General features: G+C 38.7%; 1 protein-coding gene and 1 pseudogene across 2 annotated transcripts in view; both read left to right on the forward strand.

Annotated features, from left to right (window-relative positions):
* Window positions 1-7,654, forward strand: part of LOC146480774 (uncharacterized) — a 19,434-nt gene extending 11,780 nt beyond the window's left edge. The window contains exons 5-9 of the mRNA XM_085109110.1: window positions 448-633; window positions 2,517-2,780; window positions 6,362-6,519; window positions 6,794-7,022; window positions 7,138-7,654. Of these exons, the coding sequence (XP_084965236.1) occupies window positions 448-633; window positions 2,517-2,780; window positions 6,362-6,519; window positions 6,794-7,022; window positions 7,138-7,436 (1,136 nt within the window). The 3' untranslated portion in view covers window positions 7,437-7,654. The remainder of the gene's footprint in view (window positions 1-447; window positions 634-2,516; window positions 2,781-6,361; window positions 6,520-6,793; window positions 7,023-7,137) is intronic.
* A 2,651-nt stretch (window positions 7,655-10,305) lies between these two features.
* Window positions 10,306-19,846, forward strand: LOC146480776 (uncharacterized; annotated as a pseudogene). The gene is made up of 9 exons (XR_014864591.1): window positions 10,306-10,450; window positions 11,814-12,068; window positions 12,987-13,175; window positions 14,200-14,442; window positions 14,696-14,881; window positions 16,690-16,953; window positions 18,737-18,894; window positions 19,159-19,386; window positions 19,502-19,846. The product of XR_014864591.1 is annotated as an uncharacterized LOC146480776 (transcript).
* Window positions 19,847-20,067: the final 221 nt, after the last annotated feature.

Consider the following 20,067-nt stretch of genomic DNA (forward strand, 5'->3'; position numbering starts at 1 on the left):
ATTTCGTTTGAATATCAGGTATCATTTTACTTATGTCTTCATAGAATGTCTGTAGTAGTAGTAGTAGTAGTAGTAGTAGTAGTAGTAGTAGTAGTAGTAGTAGTAGTAGTAGTAGTAGTAGTAGTAGTAGCAGTAGTAGTAGTAGTAGTAGCAGTAGTTTTTCGGTTTTTTTTTTCTTCCTTATTTTATGTTTTTCAGTTTAATGGCACAATATGAATATCACGTCTGGAAAGTGCCTTAACGATGATCTGTAAAATAGCAAAAGCCTCATTCAAAGACAGATCACCTACTAGCTAACCTTTGATTTGAAATACACTATATATACAAGAAACAATGACAGCGTTTAATGAGTCATACAATATAAAATACTACTATAACAGATGTGCTAACATTTGATTTGGAACGGGCCCCCAAAGGCAGGGAGTTTTCTTCTTCGTTTTCTTCAAGGTGATAGTCTGGCAGACAATGGTAACGCCAATCCTCGATGCGGTGAACGCTATTCTATGGCCACCTTAGCCAAAGCCTCGTTTTACTGCAAGCCGAGGAAGACTGGACGATACTTGAATATCAGGCTTGTGGGAAACAGCATGACACTCACGTTATGTGAAGTAGAGGTTTACTCCGAGAGCAGAGGTGTGTTTGTTTTAAACTTTCGGTGTCTTTTTCCCATGATTGCAGTTATGTGCCGCAAGGAATGAACTTGAAAACGTTCTGTCTTGTCTTTTGTGTCGATTTTTTTTCTTCGTCATCCACCTGAGATTGATCAGAGAAGACGCTAGTTATTACTAAGTTCCACCGTCATTAAAAACTGATTTAACCGGTCTAAACCAGGATTACTGTCACCTTTGAACTGAATCCGGCAGATTTATACATTGTTTGTAGCTTGCCACCCCCCTCCCCCCTCCCCATTTTGTTCTGGTCTTTTCTTTAAACTAGGCAGTAAAATTGGAATTGAAAGCCGTGAGAAATAGAAACGGTAGCATAGGTTACAGCGGGCTATAACTTCCACATTTCGTATTTACAAAAGGTTGCTTTTGTTTAGCAGAATGTTCACTTGACAACATTTTTATTTTTGGTTGAAACGAGGATTCGAAGAGGTCTGCATCAAACACAATTCATTGTAGGACTAAAAGGGTTACTTTATAACTGCTTTGGTTTTGTTGGGTTCAACAACACTGCGTACAAGAAAAAAAATATTGCACCAGCTACAATATCATTTTTGGAGATACATGACTCGTGAAAATCAAAGAGAAATAAAGAAATGGGTTGACTTTCTGCAGTTGGATGCCATGGGAAATATCATTTAGAAAGATTATGAGTCGAGGGAGAATTGTGGAGCACAATGTCGTTCGCTAATGCTTCAACGCATCCGTGTTACTCATAATGGCAGTAGCATTCGCTGATTTGTTAAAACTAGAGGCCGCTATTTCTTTTTACTGTTACACACTTAATAACATACGAATACATGGAGATGTTATCAAATGCAACCGGTAGATGTGCCTCACAAAAGTAAACTTGCAAAAAGCGTGACACTATTTCTTTTTATAGAAATAAGAGTTTTGTAATAAACCATTTTGTAATCTCGGTACTGCACTGGAGGCTCAATTTATCAGTGGAGAAGATTGTCTTTATCAGGCTCTTGTGGGAGAATATATTAAAAGAATATTTACATGTGAAAGGACTGCCACGGTGATTTTACTGTATTTTGGTCAAAACTGCTGAAAAGTTTAACAAAGAACCTGTTTTATAACATGAAATCGGTCTTACAACACAGGGTAGAAAATATTAAGGGTTTTCTCCTTGGAAGAGCAAACTCTAATACGTTTTTACCGACTTTTCTACAATACACAGGAAGAAGTTGTAGGGGGGGGGGGGGGGGGCAATTTTTTCAAGTTGCAATCCGCTTCCATCCTAGCCATCTGCAACCAAACATAATTAACAGTAGTTTCTGTGCGCTAGAAGGGTTATTGTTAACAAAACTGAACCATTATTTTGACGATTCCATTGAAGCAAATACATTTTTTGGTTATTCATTGTCACACTAAAAATAGGTGACACTGCCCCTTTAAGCCTCGTGCGCAAGCTAGTTCCAGTTCAATACCGAGAATACGGTTTATTTTTGGACTTCTTCTTCGGGCTATTTTTGGACTTCTTCCTCGGTTTTTTTCGGACTTCTTCGGTTTATTTTCGGATGTCTTCGTCACACTTAGTCGCTTTGGCAGCATCCCCTCCATCTCTCTTTCTCATTCATATCGTGCTAAGCAGTCTGCCTTTACGAAGTGCCCGTCAGCTTAGCCTTCTTTTGCTTCGTCTTAAGTTTGGCGGGCTCTCAACTTCCAACTAATTGCTGGAGTGCAACTGAATGACGTTTGCTATAAGACAAAAAATTAAATGGCCAACAATTTTGGGAGGGAGGGTGTATGGGGACTAATCTGGCTGATTATCCTGTTACAAGGTTTTCGAAAGCCAGACCAAAGTAACAGAAAAGTAATGTCACTTTATTTTGCTCTTTGCAGCTTTCCTCAAGTACAAACCAAACATTCCAACTACAAAAGACGTTTATGACAGAGCTATGGTTAGCCTGTTGTGCCCAGAGCCTTTCGGATATCCTGAACCGTTCGTAGCCTGGGTCAAAGATGGCGTCGTCCTAAAGAACAGCTCGTCTTGCCGGTTCTTGAATCTGACAGCTGTCAATCAAACTTATGACGGCTCGGCAATCGACTGCATAGCCAATAACAAACATGGCGCTGATTATCACCGATTTATATTGAAAGTGAAAAGTAAGAAATGGATAAAGTCAATTACATATTTTGAATCCACTGTTAGAGAATTGAAAAACTCCTTGGGTTAGTCGGTAATACCATATGACTCGTTGTGCCACAACGATAAGTCTATAATAATAATAATAATAAAAATAATAATAATAATAATAATAATCTTTTATTGGGAAGCTTCCGTTCACTAAACGTGGTTTTCAGAAAGGTCCTATAAAGATTAAATATACAAAAGGTTAAAAAATACAATATATAAGACAAAATTACAAAATGATAAAAACAGCAATTCAAACTAGAAGCTGAAACTACAAAGATATCATCGATGGGGTTAAAAACTTCAAATTGATAATAAATAAAAAATGATGAAAGCAAAAAAGCTAAAACTACAAAAAATTCTTACCGATAGGGTTAATTAAAAAACCTGGCAAACATGTTTCGCTTAAAGGAACACAGTCACCAGGTGCACATGCGCATTAGATACCATTTCTTAGCTGATTTGCATATCACACTTCATCCGCAAGTCTCGCGCTGAGAAGCGCATCCTTTGAAAAATCTAAACAAACCTTGTCGAGTTGAAGTGTTTGCCAGTCAAAATTATTAAAGTGATTATAGACCTAATGTCATATTAGAACACTCATTTTCTTGCTTCCATGGAAAATTTACTGATGGACTTGTCCAGGGAAAGCCAAACGTCAAGGAGTACCTCTGAAGTCGAAGAATCATTCAATTGTTTATTTCCGTCGGTATCCGGTCGTGTGAAAAATTATCTTAGCTGTTTCTACGTTTCAAAGTGTTTGCATAAGAAGCAAATTGAGTTCAAATATAAGAGAATATGTCAATTTTAAAACGTAGCGAATCGCCTGAACTGCAGTGCAGCGAAACGACTTTGCAGCGACACTAGTGGTAAGCTTTATTTGGCCCTTTATTTTTGCTTTCAATCATATATTTTGCTTTTTTAATTTCGTTTCTACAACTTCTCCGTTATCTAAATTTAGTAACCAAACCCATATCATTGCAAGAACGCTTGCTCGACCCGTAGAAAACAAGGCTCAAGTTTTCCATGTCGAGCAGATAATCGACTGTGTACCGAAGCTTGTCTTCGTCTGAACTCCAAACCAAGCAGCTATGACGCGAAGACGAAGATTTCCTCCGCACGAACCTTCCGCCAGGTTGAGAAAATGCGATTTTTCAAATATATATAATGGAGATTTGTTCTCCAATGTTTTTGATTGATTTCTCTCGTTATATTGGTCAACGCAGGCGATTTCCTCCACCCGGCGCCTTCATGTTTCCCACCTCTTCTTTTCATGTTCTGTTGGAGACGCGATCCATACTGTTTTTAACCAAATATGATAAATTAATACCATAGGATGAGCAAAAACATACTCAGAAACAGGTTTCCAGTAAAAGATTGAATATCCAATAAAACACTGGGAAGATTGAAGCGGATTTCTAGATGTATTCCACGAGTATTTTTGATTTCGGGTTGAGGTGGACGTTTTTCAAAATTGACAAAACTAGCGTCCAGGTCAGCGCGGTCACAAAGGTGACTGTGTCCCTTTTAAAGTAGCAATATTCGGTGCATTTCTGGTCTCTCTCTCTAATTCATTGCAGCCTTTTAAAGAGTGATGGCACACTCTCTGCTTTCCCCAATTTCTGGTAACACGGGGTAGTTTGAGCACGTCTTTGTTCCTTGTATTATAATTACTAGAAATACGTGACTCGCAAGACCTCGCGAAGCTGGGGCTGGGTGGAAAGCCCTCTTTCGTGTTGTAGCATCAAATGAGGAGATTAAAAGGTTTCTGAACATAGCAACTATTTTGATGAGCATGGTCTTTTCGTAGTTCCACAGGCTAGTTTGCGCTTAAAAATCTATTTCTGACGCGATGAAATGTACAACGGGCGTGCAGCGCTGTCGTGTTCGATGAATTTATTTCCCACGGAAAATTATTTTACCGTGGCCACAAAACGTGTAATCTCTTCAATGCAATCTTTCACAAAAAAAGATTTCTAAAAGAAAGGGAAAAGATTTTGGAGAGATAGTTCTGTATCCAGTGAATATTGATGAACATTGCAGTTGAAATTTGATCATGCACGCACATTTTTTCCGATGTATGCAAAATTTTTTCAGACGACACCAGACAGTCTGACGTCATTCATACTTTGTTTTTCACCGTTGCTAGGCAACATTGCGGACACCTTCAACTAAATATATATACAAACATACATACATATATATATAAATATATTTTGCGCTCGAATTCGCGCGGCTTAGCTCCACTCGGGCCGGCTCGGCCCGACAAATTTAGTAACCTCGCTACGCTCGGGCCTTCGGCCCTCGCTTCGCGAGGAATGAATGTCACTGTTTGTTAGTAAATTCATAGAGTGGTCCTTAATTAATTATTACGATTAATTATAATCGTTTCAAATTATGATAAACATTCTGATTATATATATACATTTTTCATCATCGCTCTATTTTCTGACCCCAAAATAGGATTGCACTGTCTCAATAACGCTTCCCCCCTCTCACATACTGACATACCGATATGGATCACCATCGCTAAAACACGTGTTACTTTATCGCCGTCTGCCTCACATAAATGATAATAACATTTGCTTTCACTTTTTTTTTTATCATTATTTGAAACAAACTAAGGTTGACTAAGAAAAAGCGGAACAGCTATTAGAAAGTTGGGAAGATATTTCTGCAAACTTTCGCTGATACATGACAATTTAAGAGCCATTTTGTATTCCAGTAACTCCGACAACCTCTTAAATCTCAGATTTCTTGTCATCATTTCACACATTCGTTTTTAGGAATAGAGTTGATCGAAAGCACCCTTAATTCATCCAAGCCAAACTGGCTTCAGTTTAAGTATAGTTATTTGTCGAGGTTGGAGAGAAATAACGGCTGGTTACATAGAAGCAGAATAAAAAAAGCTACTTTGCCTTTATATGTATATGCAATAAAATGGTTACGAGTGAAATTAGGAAATAAGTTCACACGCGTTTTGTAAAATTCCGATAATTTCCCGAGCCTTTAGGCTAAGGAAATTATTAAAATTTTGACAAAACGCAAGTGAAATTATTTCCTAATTTCACGAGTAAACCATTTCATTACCTTTTAATATCATGGGTGACAAATTACGCTCACAATCTTGATCGGTTCCGTCTTGTTTACACACGCAGGCAAAAAACCGCTCGAGTACTTGATCCATCTGCTCAGGACGAACCGTCTCAGGGTTTTTCTCAAGGCCATTTTAACCACACCAGTTCTCAAAAACCCTCACCCAGTTAATTGTGCTCTTTCGCGTATTTAGGTTTTCCGCAGCGTCTTTTAATGCCGTACCTTCTTTCATCTGTATCATCTTTAAACCTGGACACCATCTTGGCACTGAGATATTAGAAACGTTGCCATAGCAATTTTGTAATTTCACATGTGAAACTATAAATTAACGCTGAAAAGTTGCGCCAAAATTAAGGAGTCATTTGTCACTCATGATATTGTTAATGTAATTTGCTCCAGATATTAAAACATTTAGCCCCAGTAGCTGTTAATGAACTTTTTATATTTATTAATCAAGGTACAAAGTCCATGTGCACCGAGTTCAGGGATATGGCCAACGATGGAAGATCGATACTTCATATAGCAAGCAACGAAGAATACGCACAAAATGACGGCCACATCAATTTAAACTACTGGTATCGCTTTGTTGAACACGAGACGAAAAGACCCATGAAGGTTTGTTGATCTCATCTCATAACTAAAGCAAACCTGATCTCACCAGTCAAAATGCATTACTGATAATAACCTGCTAAAATGTAAGGAAACCAGAACTGGCATGCTGAAATCTCGAAGACAGATGCCAAGTGCGACTATTGCAGAGCGGGCAAAAAAGTTAGCAGTTATGCTGCTGTTAACACAATCACTGTGCTCTTTTTTGTTAAGTGAATTTGACTTTTCTTTTCCTTTTTCCAACATTCTGATATCGACTTTAACTTGATTCTGTCATCAGTTACCAGACTCCTTCCCAAATCCTTGGGCTTGTGGTACCCAGGCTCCTGGTTGGCTTCGTGGAGGACATCCTTCTATGAAAGATAACGTTGTGTTGCGAGAGATATGCTTTCATTGGAATGGCAAAAACTGCTTTGTTAAAGTGCAAGCCCAAGTCAGGCGTTGCTATGGATACTATGTGTACAAGCTGCAGCCGACTTCTTTTGCAGTGAAAGCAAGATATTGCGCAGGTAGATAAAAGCAAGTTTAACGGAGCAATATTCTCTCATTTATTAGAAAAATTAACTCTGAATGGATTATCAACAACTATTTTGTTAATTCTTCGTGTTGGCTTCAATTTTCTAGAACAAGAAGCAACAGACTTCAAAGATGTCATTTTCAAGCAAGTTACGTCACACAACGGAAACCAGCACGCACTGGGAGGTCACGTGATTGCTTTAGAACGTCACGTGAGTGACGCCTGGAAGTGCATGGTTTACTGCCTCACGGAAAATACATGCGTATCATTTAACTACAACATGAACAGCAAAGCGTGTGAGCTTAACAGAAACACAGGATCACGTGACCTGAATGGCTTAGAAGAGCGGCCTGGTAACGAGTACTACGAGAAGGTCGAGGAACTAGTTATAGCAGCAAAACGTTGACTTGGCAGCCGTTTCAGTGCTGTAAACATATCAATTTCGTACCTCTAGTCTTCGTTCTTACTGCGCACGCTTGACGCTCGTTTTTCGACCGCTGATCAAGGAAAACGAAGATTCTGGGTACGAGATTGTTGACATAAGTAACATATAATAAGAGCGTTCATAATTTCGTTTGGCCATTACTATAACAGTCAACTTTTTCCAGTTGGTTGAACGCGGGTACAAAGGGAGGTCAAAGTAACAGTGTTTGGTACACTGACGAGGTTATCCTGGATAAATATTATTGAATTATTATTATTATTATTATTATGTGCAGTTGATAAACGTGTAGATGCTAAAATAGAACCACATAGGGCGCACAGCGTAACCTATGCGATCTGAAGGAACTATTATTATTATTATTATTATTATTATTATTATTATTATTATTATTTTTAATTTCGATAAAACTGTAACTGAGGAAGAACGTGCGGTGCATGCGCAGTTTCGGAATCATCCACGTTAATTGAAATCTGTAAGGCCGTTTAATAACAAAACAAGTTCTTTGAGTTGAGTATCCACAGCTCTCAAAGTTGCCGAAGTTACCAAAATCATAGCCACCAATTTGTGCATTCTTGAAATCAATTGTCACAAACTACAAACAAGGAAATTAAAAGCCATGATGTTTAATATATAAAATAAACAATGTAGTGCAAGAAGAGAGAAGAAGTGCCGTTGATTGTTTTGCGTTTTGTGGTTCTGTGTAGTTAAGAACGATGAATTAGCACAAATGCTCGGTGTGATTCTGTCAGGTTAACATGATAACTGTTAAACCATGAAAACCCCGCTCTTTTTCGGGGTAAATGTTTCAACATTGTTTGTTAGGAAAAAGGCTTTTTATTTGGGTTACTTTAATCTTAATACAACTTATTAATAATTCATAAGCCCATTTTACATCACCTGCAGTGACTTTATGTCGATAAACCTCCTCCTTATTATGATTAGTATGCGGTGTTTTATCAGCTGATAAAAACACTTTTCATTAGTATGGGGTGTTTTATCAGCTGATAAATTACTCCTCATTCGTATGCGGTGTTTTTCTCGTATGCTAATTTCCAAGTACGTTCAACAAAAGCATAATTGTTATGAACTCTATTAACAATTAACACACTCTTTTGAAGCCGTTCAAAAAACTCGCAGCACGTGTTTGATCGGGTCTAAAACCACTCGGATAAAAACTGCAGGTATGCTATGTAGAGTCCGCAGCAAGATTTCCGCACTGCCCGATACATTAATTATGAACACATTTTGCAGCTCAAACTCTATTCATGCCCGTTTTTTGTGTAACAGGGTTAACATGACAGTGATGCATGTATAATTAATGTATGAGGCTGTGCGGAAATCTTTCCGAATTCGCTTCTGTGACAGTTAAACACCGTCTTAAAAACCTCATGCTATAGTTTAACTTATGGCTCTTCCGCTGCACTAGGGAAATACGCTCGGTCTAGGCAAATAATTACCCCACAAGGCTCATGAAAAAAATTACATTACAAAGGAAGCGCCACTTGTTATAACATTCTTGTCATGTATCGCAAAATATTTTCCTGTTTAATTAAAAAGACGGGTGTCTTAAATATTCCCCAAATTAATGACCTACTAATCGGTTGTTTTGGTGTTAGTGCTATCGCTAAATCGCCATCCACTTATTTCAGTGAATGGAATGGTATGAAATGATTTTAAAATATACCAGGAAATTAGAACATATACATAAAAGTTTTAACACAACTAACTATGGAAAATAACTTTGGTTGCGTTAATAATTTATACCGTAAAGTATCAGTGGAATTATAAACATAAAAATGAGACATGTTTTTATTGCTGGATCTCGTTGATGAGACTCTTTCTTTGACAATGGGATGTCAGCATAGCAACTAAATTTCTTAGCAGGTATCAGAAAATATGTTTACATGTAAAACAATTTTTATACCGGCAGGTGAGCGTAAATTAAATTTACCTCGAATTGCCAGACGACTTCTTTCCTCGTCGTAAAAGCAGACCTCGGAAAATCCTCCTTGAGGGGTCCCAGGCCGTTCGTATACAAGTCCTTCTAATGCGAACAAGGTCTAAAGATTCCAAGCTGTTTGTAAGTCTAAAAGATTCACGACATACCTAAATAACGACTACTTAACTTTACGCCGTTTCATGTTCGATGGGAGCGATATATGGTAATTGTTTTCTCTTTAATTTTATGGGCAATTCTACCAAAGCTGATAGAAATGAGATGGTATGTTTTAGGCGTGGCGATGAAGTGTGAACGATAATTCTTTCAGTCACTGACAGAGTCATACTCGGCCGAATATGCGTGCGTCAACTTTATTACGTAATTAAAGGAGCCCGTTACACTACCACGGCCGGGCTGACTCTCAGCTAGCGATTTATCAGTAATCTAAACAAGCCAGTCCTACATCAATTTAAAAGAAGGAAAAGTTTTTAATGGCAATTAGTAGACGGAGTATAACTGAGAAAATTTCTTCTACAGATGAATTCTCCTCATCTAGCTACTAAGGTGTTGAATATTACTGTCAGAAACGTGCCATTTGTACTGAAGAATATTTACTTTTAAAAAAAGAGACATTCTTTTGCAGTTAGTAATAAAAGCTGAGCGCTTGCTGCAGATTAGTTTCTTTTAATTTTAGCTCCATTTCATTTTTAATGTTTGTACTGGAGAGCATCTCATTTCATAACCTGCCTAAATAGTAGTTAATAATTAAATATCTACGTAGGTTACTCCTTTGGTACGATATAAAAAAAACTTGTCTTTCAATATTTGTCGAAGTTAAGTCACGTACCGAAATTTTTATCTATCTCAACTGTATAACATTTTGGTAAGTGATAAATTTGTTGTCAGCACGACTGGTTGTTATCCCTCTATCAGCTAGTTAAGCAGTGACGTTACAGATTTATCGTTTTATATATAATGCAAGTAATGAAACAAATTGGAATCATCTTGATATTTGGAGTCACTTCGGTGACTGCAGGTAAGCAACTTTGAAAGAACAAAATAATGTAGCTTGATCTGTTTGTCTTGTCTCACATCAATGTTAAATGCGATATAGTAATATGTATTTAAAATCTATATCCTCGTCTGGATGGCAGGAAAGTCACAATACGTAAATATATATACGTGTATGCCATCTTATAATCGCGTGATCATGGGTGCCAAATTACACTCACAATCACGAGTCTCTATTGTATCGAGAAACGTTGCCAAAGCAAGTTTTGTAATTTCACGTGTAACTCTGACATTTCGCGCTAAAATTAAGGTGTAAATTTGTCAAACATGATATTACGGTAGAAACTTCAGCCTTGTTCAGTGCAAATTTTGCAGAAGATGCAAATTTGAATATAATTTGCATCTTCTGTAACATCTGCATTGAAGAGGGCAGAACTCTGCAGAAACATGTGTGTAAAATTAAAAATCGTCGTTTTATTATAGGCTTTATCACGGTTTTCGACGCCATTTTGACAATTAGGCAAACACCACCTGAAATAAAAGTGCTTGACTGGAAATCCGATGTCAAATAATTTTCATAAAACATCGCTTCTAAAAAATTCCTCAATTGGAAACTTTTGGCACTAAGAAAAGGATTTTAAGGAAAAAAAATCTGAGGGATGTAGCTGTACCAGAAAGCGTCCAGTCGTATTTGAACTTTTCATATATTTCCCTTTATTTTTTCCTGGAACTATTTTTAGTAGCAATTCACGGCTGGTTCGCTATACAGACACTGAATGTTTGGAAATGTCAAAACGCAACCAGATGCCTTCTAGCACAGCTACATTCCTCAGTTATTTTGGGACGAATCCGAAGCTTTTTGGTCGAAGATTCGTTTCCGCACAAAGCATTAATTGAATCCGTCATCAATCCGGTGGAAACTTATGAATGCGAAAACCAAAGAGGAAACTATTAACCCAAATATTTACGAACGCGGAACATTTTTAATGTGATACGAGTTTTCTGGTGAATTCGGACGCTTTCTAGGTCCTTCAAGTTGTCAAATGATTAATTTTTTAGCGATCTCTTTTCGGAATGGTTTCTACGCTGTTTCTTATAGTGGAAAGTGCTTTTTGAAAGGTGAGATCTCTCCGCAGCTCAGAAAGAGCCGTTGTTATGCCGTACAATATTCAACGAAAGATGTTTTTTAAACGGTGTATCTAGTTTAAAAAGGTTGATTGTAGCGCAAGCATTCAAGTATATATTTTACTTTCTTTGTATCAGCATCAAAGAAAATATACATTTGCATCTGAGCTGGTCGCATGATGAGCCTTAGTTAATTAGTTTTTGCTGATTACTACAATCCAGAAAGATTCGGAGATTTAAAGGTATTTGAACTCTAAACCTAGGTAACTTGGCCCTCGCTCAACCAACCAGCATGTCCAGCTCTTTAAACAACGACGTTAGAGCTTCATTAGCGGTTGATGGGAATCCGCAACGAAAGCTGTATTTGAATAATGTATACTGGTGTGCAGTAACCAGTCTGTCGAAGGACCCATGGTGGCGAGTGGATCTGGGGGCGAGGTACATTGTACAGGAAGTGAAGATAGTCAGCAGAGCGGATGGCGACGGAAGTGGATTAACAAACTTTGAAATACGAATAGGTTGGTGTCTATGTGTTCATAAATAAGCCCAAATCTTTAACAGTGACTGAGTTAAAAAAAAAAACTGTATAAATTGCGGGCTCGGGACCCTGTTGTTCGGCCGACGAACCTAATAAAGGGTTGCTTTTTTTAAACATTTTGCCCCTCAGTTTTTATTGTTTTTGTACTTGTCAGTTTAACTTTTAGCTTAAAATATCGGCTTTCGAACAAACCGGCCCGAGTTTATGTTTGAATAGACGTGATGAATTGTAATCTTTTTTATTTTTTTATTTCATTTCCGCCGCCCCTAGGTATTGGAAGATCTTCCATAATATAATATTGTAATTTCATTTATATAACTTAGTAACGTCTAAACCTGAAGAAAGCTGGTTTGGCCAGCCGAAATATTGTTTTAAAATATATTACGTTGTGTCATATTTGCAGTAGTCTTGGACTTCTCATCGTCTATCTCAGCCCACCTTCCCCACCCCCTCAGGGGAGACTTTCCCACGTTGTCCGTTTTCCAACCAGGTGAAAAAATGTGTATTTGCATGTGGCGAATCCAGAGTTTCAGGTATAACTGGGGCCTTCTCTCGAACGCTGGACACGCTTCTTTTGGTGAAACGAAATATCTTGGCGCCTCAACGCTGGGCCACGGTTTTGGTTCAAAAATAAGGGGAAGGGGCCGAGACCCCAAGCTTCTAGCGTAGACCCGCCACTGCTGGTAAGGCGAATGTCGGGATAAAAGCTATAATGGATTGGTATCTCCTTTAAGGGGGTATGGATACCCCTTGGTTTGGCTCTCTGCTGGAGACAAAGGGTAAAGCACCAACTGTGTTTATGCTTTCTGTAGGCTTCCGAATTGTGTGCTCTGAGTTTTACCCTTGCCTCCTGTGGTGTTATGTTCGTCCCTAGTATTATTTCTCCCGTTTTCTTCAGGGAACGGTCTACAGAATCAAGGCAATTCTAATCAGAAGTGTGGTGGCTCATACGTCATGACTGCAGCTCAAGCTGTAAAATCCTTCTATTGTCATCCGGGCATCCGAGGACAATACGTGAACATCCGGGTGCCAGGCGAAAACAAGAAGTTGGAAATCTGTGAAGTGTTGGTAAACCCTAACCCTACAGGTGAGAAACATGTATCTCAAATACTTAGGGTTACCTATTTGATTTATAATAATAATAATAATAATAATAATAATAATAATAATAATAATAATAATTTTCTATAATAATAAGACCTTAAGAATCCAAACTGTCCATAGTCAAAGCAAACATATTACATTTCTAAGCCTGCATTCAGAAGAAAGGACTGAACAAAACCAAATAAGCTAACTTGAATTTGTTCGCGTTTGACATTAATATGACATCATAATCCTTTCCCGCTCTTGGTACCAGTTTACAGACGTAACAGAGCTTTGAGGCTAAACTGAACTAAGAACAAGGGTGGTATATAATTTAGTGGTCTTGGGGCTCATAGGCTCGCCATTGCACTGATTGCCGTAGACCCAAGCTCGTATCAGCCATTATGTTCTTCAGTTTAACAACGGAGGAACAACTGTAGAAACCAGGACCACTTTTATAACAGTGTAAGGACTAAAGTCGCCCTTAACACCTTCAGATAGCTTAGTTGGCAAATCCAAAAAAAAAAAAAGGTCTACTAAAATTGTTCTAAAAGTGTTCGCTGAGCACTATGTTAATTTCAGAGTCTTAAGGGAATTCTTTCAGTCAATGGCACCGTATATTCTACTTGCTCACTATTCTGTCGAATAATCCTGAAGGGTATATGGAAGAGTTCGTAGTATAGCGTTTGAAACTAGTTAATCGGCCGTTTTGTGTGACGTGATATCCAATGAGACCACGCGGATATTAATAGGTTATAGTTATATAACAGCTGATAGGCTGTAGTAAAATTAAACGAGTCTTAAACTGATCCGAGCGTACCGCGGTGATTGCTCATCAATGGTCTCAATGCTGCTTAATATGTTCACTGCGTCTTATACAATGAAAGTAGCTTAGTACGTCCCAGCTATGGTTCTCACATTGTACACGTTAATTTTAAGAAATTAATTAAAACTGATGCAATCACGATGTCAAGACGTTCCCGGTCCAGTGGCAATTTGCTCTTATTACATTGATTTTGCATCTTTAGAAAACCTTGTTCTCAATATGTCCACGTCTCAATCGTCAGTGGATTGGGGAGGTGTTTCTGGAAGGGCGGTGGACGGGAATTCTGATAGAAACTATGACAGAAAAACTTGCACACACACAATTGCTAGTACGACAAATCCCTGGTGGCGGGCAGACATGGGATCCAGTCACTCCGTCTCGGAAGTGTTTCTGGTAAACAGAGCCTCTATTCGTGAAAGACTTGTCAACATAGAAATCCGAGTAGGTAAGAAAATAACAATGACCGTAACATTAAAAGCGGCAACAGCTAGTAACAGCAGCAGTGTACGTATGTAGTAGTAGTAGTAGTAGTAGTAGTAGTAGTAGTAGTAGTAGTAGTAGTTTTGTGGCTTTTTTTCCCCTTATTTTATGCATTTAATGAGTCATAAAATATAAAATACTTACTATAACGGATGTGCTAACATTTGATTTGGAACGGGCCCCCAAAGGCAGGGAGTTTTCTTTTCGTTTTCTTCAAGGTGATAGTCTGGCAGACAATGGTAACGCCAATCCTCGATGCGGTAAACGCTATTCTATGGCCACCTTAGCTAAAGCCTCGTTTTACTGCAAGCCGAGGAAGACCGGCCGATACTTGAATATCAGGCTTGTGGAAAACAACATGACACTCACGTTATGTGAAGTAGAGGTTTACTCCGAGAGCAGAGGTGTGTTCCTTTTAAACTTTCGGGACTTTTATCCCATGATTGCAGTTATGTGCCGCAATGAATGAACTTGAAAACGTTCTGTGTTGTCTTTTGTGTTGGTTTTTTTTTCTTCGTCATCCACCTGAGATTGATCAGAGAAGAAGTTAGTTATTACTAAGTTCCACCGTCATTAAAAACTGATTTAACCGGTCTAAACTGTCAACCCAGCAGATTTATACATTGTTTTTAGCTTGCCAGCCCCCTCCCCCCTCCCCATTTCATTCTGGTCTTTTCTTTAAGCTATGCCGTAATATTGGAATTAACACAATTCTTGACGTCATTCTAGGACTGAAAGGGTTAATAAATGCGTTGATTTTTGGGTTCAACAACGCTTCGAACAAGAAAAAAAGAATTGCGCCCGCTACAATATCATTTTTTGGGGATAGATGACTCGCGAAAACCAAAGAGAAATCAAGAAATGGGTTGACTTTCTGCAGTTGGATGCCATGGGAAATATCATGTAGGAAGATTATGAGTCATGGGAAATCTTGGAGCACAGTGTCGTTCGCTAATGCTTCAACGTATCCGTGTTACTCACAATGGCAGTAGCATTCGCTGATTTGTAAAAATCTAGAGACCGCTATTTCTTTTACTGTTACACACAGATAATAACATACCAATACATGGAGATGTTATCAAGTGCAACCGGTAGATGCGCATCACAAAAGTAAACTTGCAAAAAGCGCGTCACTTTTTTTTTTTTTTTTTTTAATAGAAATAAGAGTTTTGTAATAAACCATATTCGTAATATCGGTACTGCACTGGAGGCTCAATATATCAGTGGAGAAGATTGTCTTTATCAGGCTCTTGTGGGGGAATATATTAAAAGAATATTTACATGTGAAAAGATTCTCCCGCTGAAGGGGCACTGCCACGGCGATTTTACTGTATTTTGGTAAAAAAAATGCTCAAAGTTTTGACAAAGAACCTGTTTTATAACATGAAATCGGTCTTACAACACAGGGTAGAAAATATTAAGGGTTTTCTCCTTGGAAGAGCAAACTATAATACGTTTTTAGCGACTTGTCTACAATACACAGGAAGAACTTGAAAAAAATGGCAAATTTTTCAAGTTGCAATCCGCTTCCATTCTAGCCATCTGCGACCAAACATAATTAACAGTAGTTTCTGTGCACTAGAAGGATTATTGTTAAAAAAACTGAACCATTATTTTGACGATTCCATTGAAGCAAATGCATTTTTTGGTTATTCATTGTCACACTAAAAATAGGTGACACTGCCCCTTTAAGCCTCCTGCGAAAGCTAGTTCCAGTTCAATACCGAGAATACGGTTTGTTTTCGGACTTCTTCGGTTTATTGTCGGACTTCTTCGTTTTGTTTTTCTTGGAATTTCTTCCTCGGTCTATTTTCGGTTTTCAACTTCGGTTTATTTTAGGACTTCTTCTTCGGTCTATTTACGGACTTCGTCGGTTTATTTTCGGATGTCTTCGTTACACTTAGTCGCTTTGGGAGCATCCTCTCGGCATCCCTCTTTCTTCTTCATATCGTGCTAAGCAGTCTTCCTTTACCAACTGCGCGTCAGCTTAGCCTTCTTCTGCTTCGTTTTAAGTTTGCCGGGCTCTCAACTTCCAACTAATTGCTGGAGTGCAACTGAATGACGTTTGCTATAAGACAAAAAATTAAATGGCCAACAATTTTGGGAGGGAGGGGGTATGGGGACTAATCTGGCTGATTATTCTGTTACAAGGTTTTCGAAAGCCAGACCAAAGTAACAGAAAAGTAATGTCACTTTATTTTACTCTTTGCAGCTTTTTTCAAGAACAAACCAAACATTCCAACTACAAAAGACGTTTATGACGGAGCTAAGGTTAGCCTGTTTTGCCCAGAGCCTTTCGGATATCCTGAACCGTTCGTAGCCTGGGTCAAAGATGGCGTCGTCCTAAAGAATAGCTCGTCCGGCCGGTTCTTGAATCTGACAGCTGTCAATCAAACTTATGACGGCTCGGCAATCGACTGCATAGCCAGTAACAAACATGGCGCTGATTATCACCGATTTATATTGAAAGTGAAAAGTAAGTAATGGATAAAGTCAATTCCATATTTTGAATCCACTGTTAGAGAATTGAAAAACGCTTTGGGTTTGTCGGTAATACCATATGACTCATTGTGCCACAACGAGAAGTCGATTAATTATAATCGTTTTAAATTAGCATAAACATTCTAATTAAATATATACATTTTTCATCATCGCTCTATTTTCTGACCCCAAAATAGGATTGCACTGTCTCAATAACGCTTCCCCCCTCTCACATACCGATAGGATCACCATCGCTAAAACACGTGTTAGTTTATCGCCGTCTGCCTCACATAAATGATGATAACATTTGCTTTCACTTTTTTTTTTATCACTATTTGAAACAAACTAAGGTTGATTAAGACTAAGCGGAACAGCTATTAGAAAGTTGGGAAGATATTTCTGCAAACTTTCGCTGATACATGACAATTTAAGAGCCATTTTGTATTCCAGTAACTCCGACAACCTCTTAAATCTCAGATTCCTTGTCATCATTGCACACATTCGTATTTAGGCATAGAGTTGATCAAAAGCACCCTAAATTCATCCAAGCCAAACTGGCTTCAGTTTTAGTAAAGTTATTTGTCAAGGGTGGAGATAAAAAATGGCTGGTTCCATAGAAGGAGAAAAAAAGGCTATTTTGTCTTCATATGTATATGTAATAAAATGGTGACGAGTGAAATTAGGAAATAATTTCACGCGCGTTTTGTAAAAATTCCGATAATTTCCCGAGCCTTTAGGCAGTCAATTCCAGCAGTGCCCATCCCCCCCCCCCCCCCCCCCAGGCCGACCCCCGAGAATTAGGATTTTTTGGAAATAAACTGGCAAATGCCCTACCGCCGGGACAAAATAGTTGTTCCAATGCCCCGGGGTGGTGGCTCAAACATGTCAAAAATGTTTTATTTTCTTCGTTTCTCATCTTACTTTCAGTAAAATTTAAGCTAATTCAGACCAAATTAAGTCCTAGCTGGGTCTTTTTTTTTTCCGTAGTTAGTGCAAAAATAGGTCATTCTACAGCTCTAGCGTCCCATTTTTATGTCCTATCTAGACGCATTCAATAAGAAACTTACTGTATTTGCCGATGAATTTGTCATTAAGAAAGCAACAATGCTGAAGGGTGAAAAAAGTGAGATGGTCAAATGCCCCGAAGTAATGCCCGACCCCTAGGATGGACAGTATGGGAAAATGCCCCACTATTGCCCGGGGGGGATGGGCACAGCTGGAATTGACTGATACATTAGGCGAGGGAAATTATTAGAATTTTGACAAAACGAAGTGAAATTATTTCCTAATTTCACGAGTATACCATTTCATTACCTTTTTAAATCATGGGTGACAAATGACGCTCACAATCGTGGTCGGTTCCGTCTTGTTTACAAACGCAGACAAAAAAACCGCTCGAGTACTTTATCCAACTGCTCAGGACGAACTGTCTCAGGGTTTTTCTCAATGACATTTTCATCACACCAGTTCTTAAAAACCGTCACCCAGTTAATTGTGCCCTTTTGCGTATTTAGGTTTTTCCGCAGCGTCTTTTAATGCCGTAACTTCTTTCATTCATAACATCTTTAAACCTGGACGCCATCTTGGCACTGAGATACAGGAAACGTCGCCATAGCTTTCTTGTAATTTCACATGTGAAATTATAAATTAACGCTGAAATTCCGCGCCGAAATCAAGGAGTCATTTGTCACCCATGATATTATTAATGTAATTTGCTCCAGTTATTAAAAAAATTAGCCCCAGTAGCTGTTAATAGCGTTTTATATTTATTAAACAAGGTACAAAGTCCATGTGCACCGAGTTCAAGGACATAGTCAACGATGGAAGATCGATATTTCATATAGCAAGCAACGAAGAGTCCGCACAAAATGACGGCCACATCAATTTAGACTACTGGTATCGCTTGGTTGAACAAGGGACGAAAAGACCCATGAAGGTCTGTGTTCTTTAATAAAAGCAAACGTGATCCGACTAGTCAAAATGCATTACTGATAATAACTTAGTAAGATGTTAGGAAACCAGAACCGGCATGCTGAAATCTCGAAGACAGATGCCAGGTGCGACTTTTGCAGAACGGGCGAAAAAGTTAGTAGTTATGCTATGCTGTTAACACAATCACTGAGCTCTTTTTCGCTAAGTGAAGTTGAATTCTCTTTTCTTGTTTTCAACATTCTGATCTTTAACTTGATTCTGTCATCAGTTACCAGACTCCTTCCCAGATCCTTGGGCTTGTGGTACCCAGGCTCCAGGTTGGCTTCGTGGAGGACACCCTTCTATGAAAGATAACGTTGTGTCGCGAGAGGTATGCTTTCATTGGAATGGAAAAACTGCTTTGTTAAAGTGCAGGCCCAAGTCAGGCGTTGCTATAGATACTATGTGTACAAGCTGCAGCCGACTTCTTTTTCCGTGAAAGCAAGATATTGCGCAGGTAGATAAAACCAAGTTCAACGGAGTATTATTCCCTCATTTATTAGAAAAATAAACTCTGAATGGTTTATCAACAACCATTTTGTTAATTCTTTGTGTTCGCTTCAACTTGTTAGGACAAGAAGCAACAGACTACAAAGATGTCATTTTCAAGCAAGTTACGTCACACAACGGAAACCAGTACGCACTAGGAGGTCACGTGATTGCTTTGGAACGTCACGTGAGTGACGCCTGGAAGTGCATGGTTTACTGCCTCACGGAAAATACATGCGTATCATTTAACTACAACATCAACAGCACAGCTTGTGAGCTTAACGGTAGCACTGGATCACGTGACCCGAATGGCTTAGAAGAGCGGCCTGGTAACGAGTACTACAAGAAGACGTGAAAACTGCAAAGGACCGCGAACGATAATGCTGCTAGTTGACGTAGGATCTACAAGAGACCTACAAGAGACTACGAGAAGGTCGAGGAACTAGTTATAGCAGCAAAACGTTGACTTAATTGGTGGCCGTTTCAGTGCTGTAAACATATGAATCTCGTACTTATAGTCTTCGTTTCTTACTGTGCACGCTTAACTCTCGTTTTGCGACCGCTGGTCAAGGGAAACGAAGATTCTAGGTACGAGTCCGTAAACATATAATAAGAGCGTTCATAATTTTGTTTGGCCATTACTATAATA

This window comes from Pavona decussata, unplaced genomic scaffold (assembly GCF_977016875.1).
Source record: "Pavona decussata unplaced genomic scaffold, jaPavDecu1.1 SCAFFOLD_52, whole genome shotgun sequence".
In the NCBI taxonomy this organism is placed as follows: domain Eukaryota; kingdom Metazoa; phylum Cnidaria; class Anthozoa; order Scleractinia; family Agariciidae; genus Pavona; species Pavona decussata.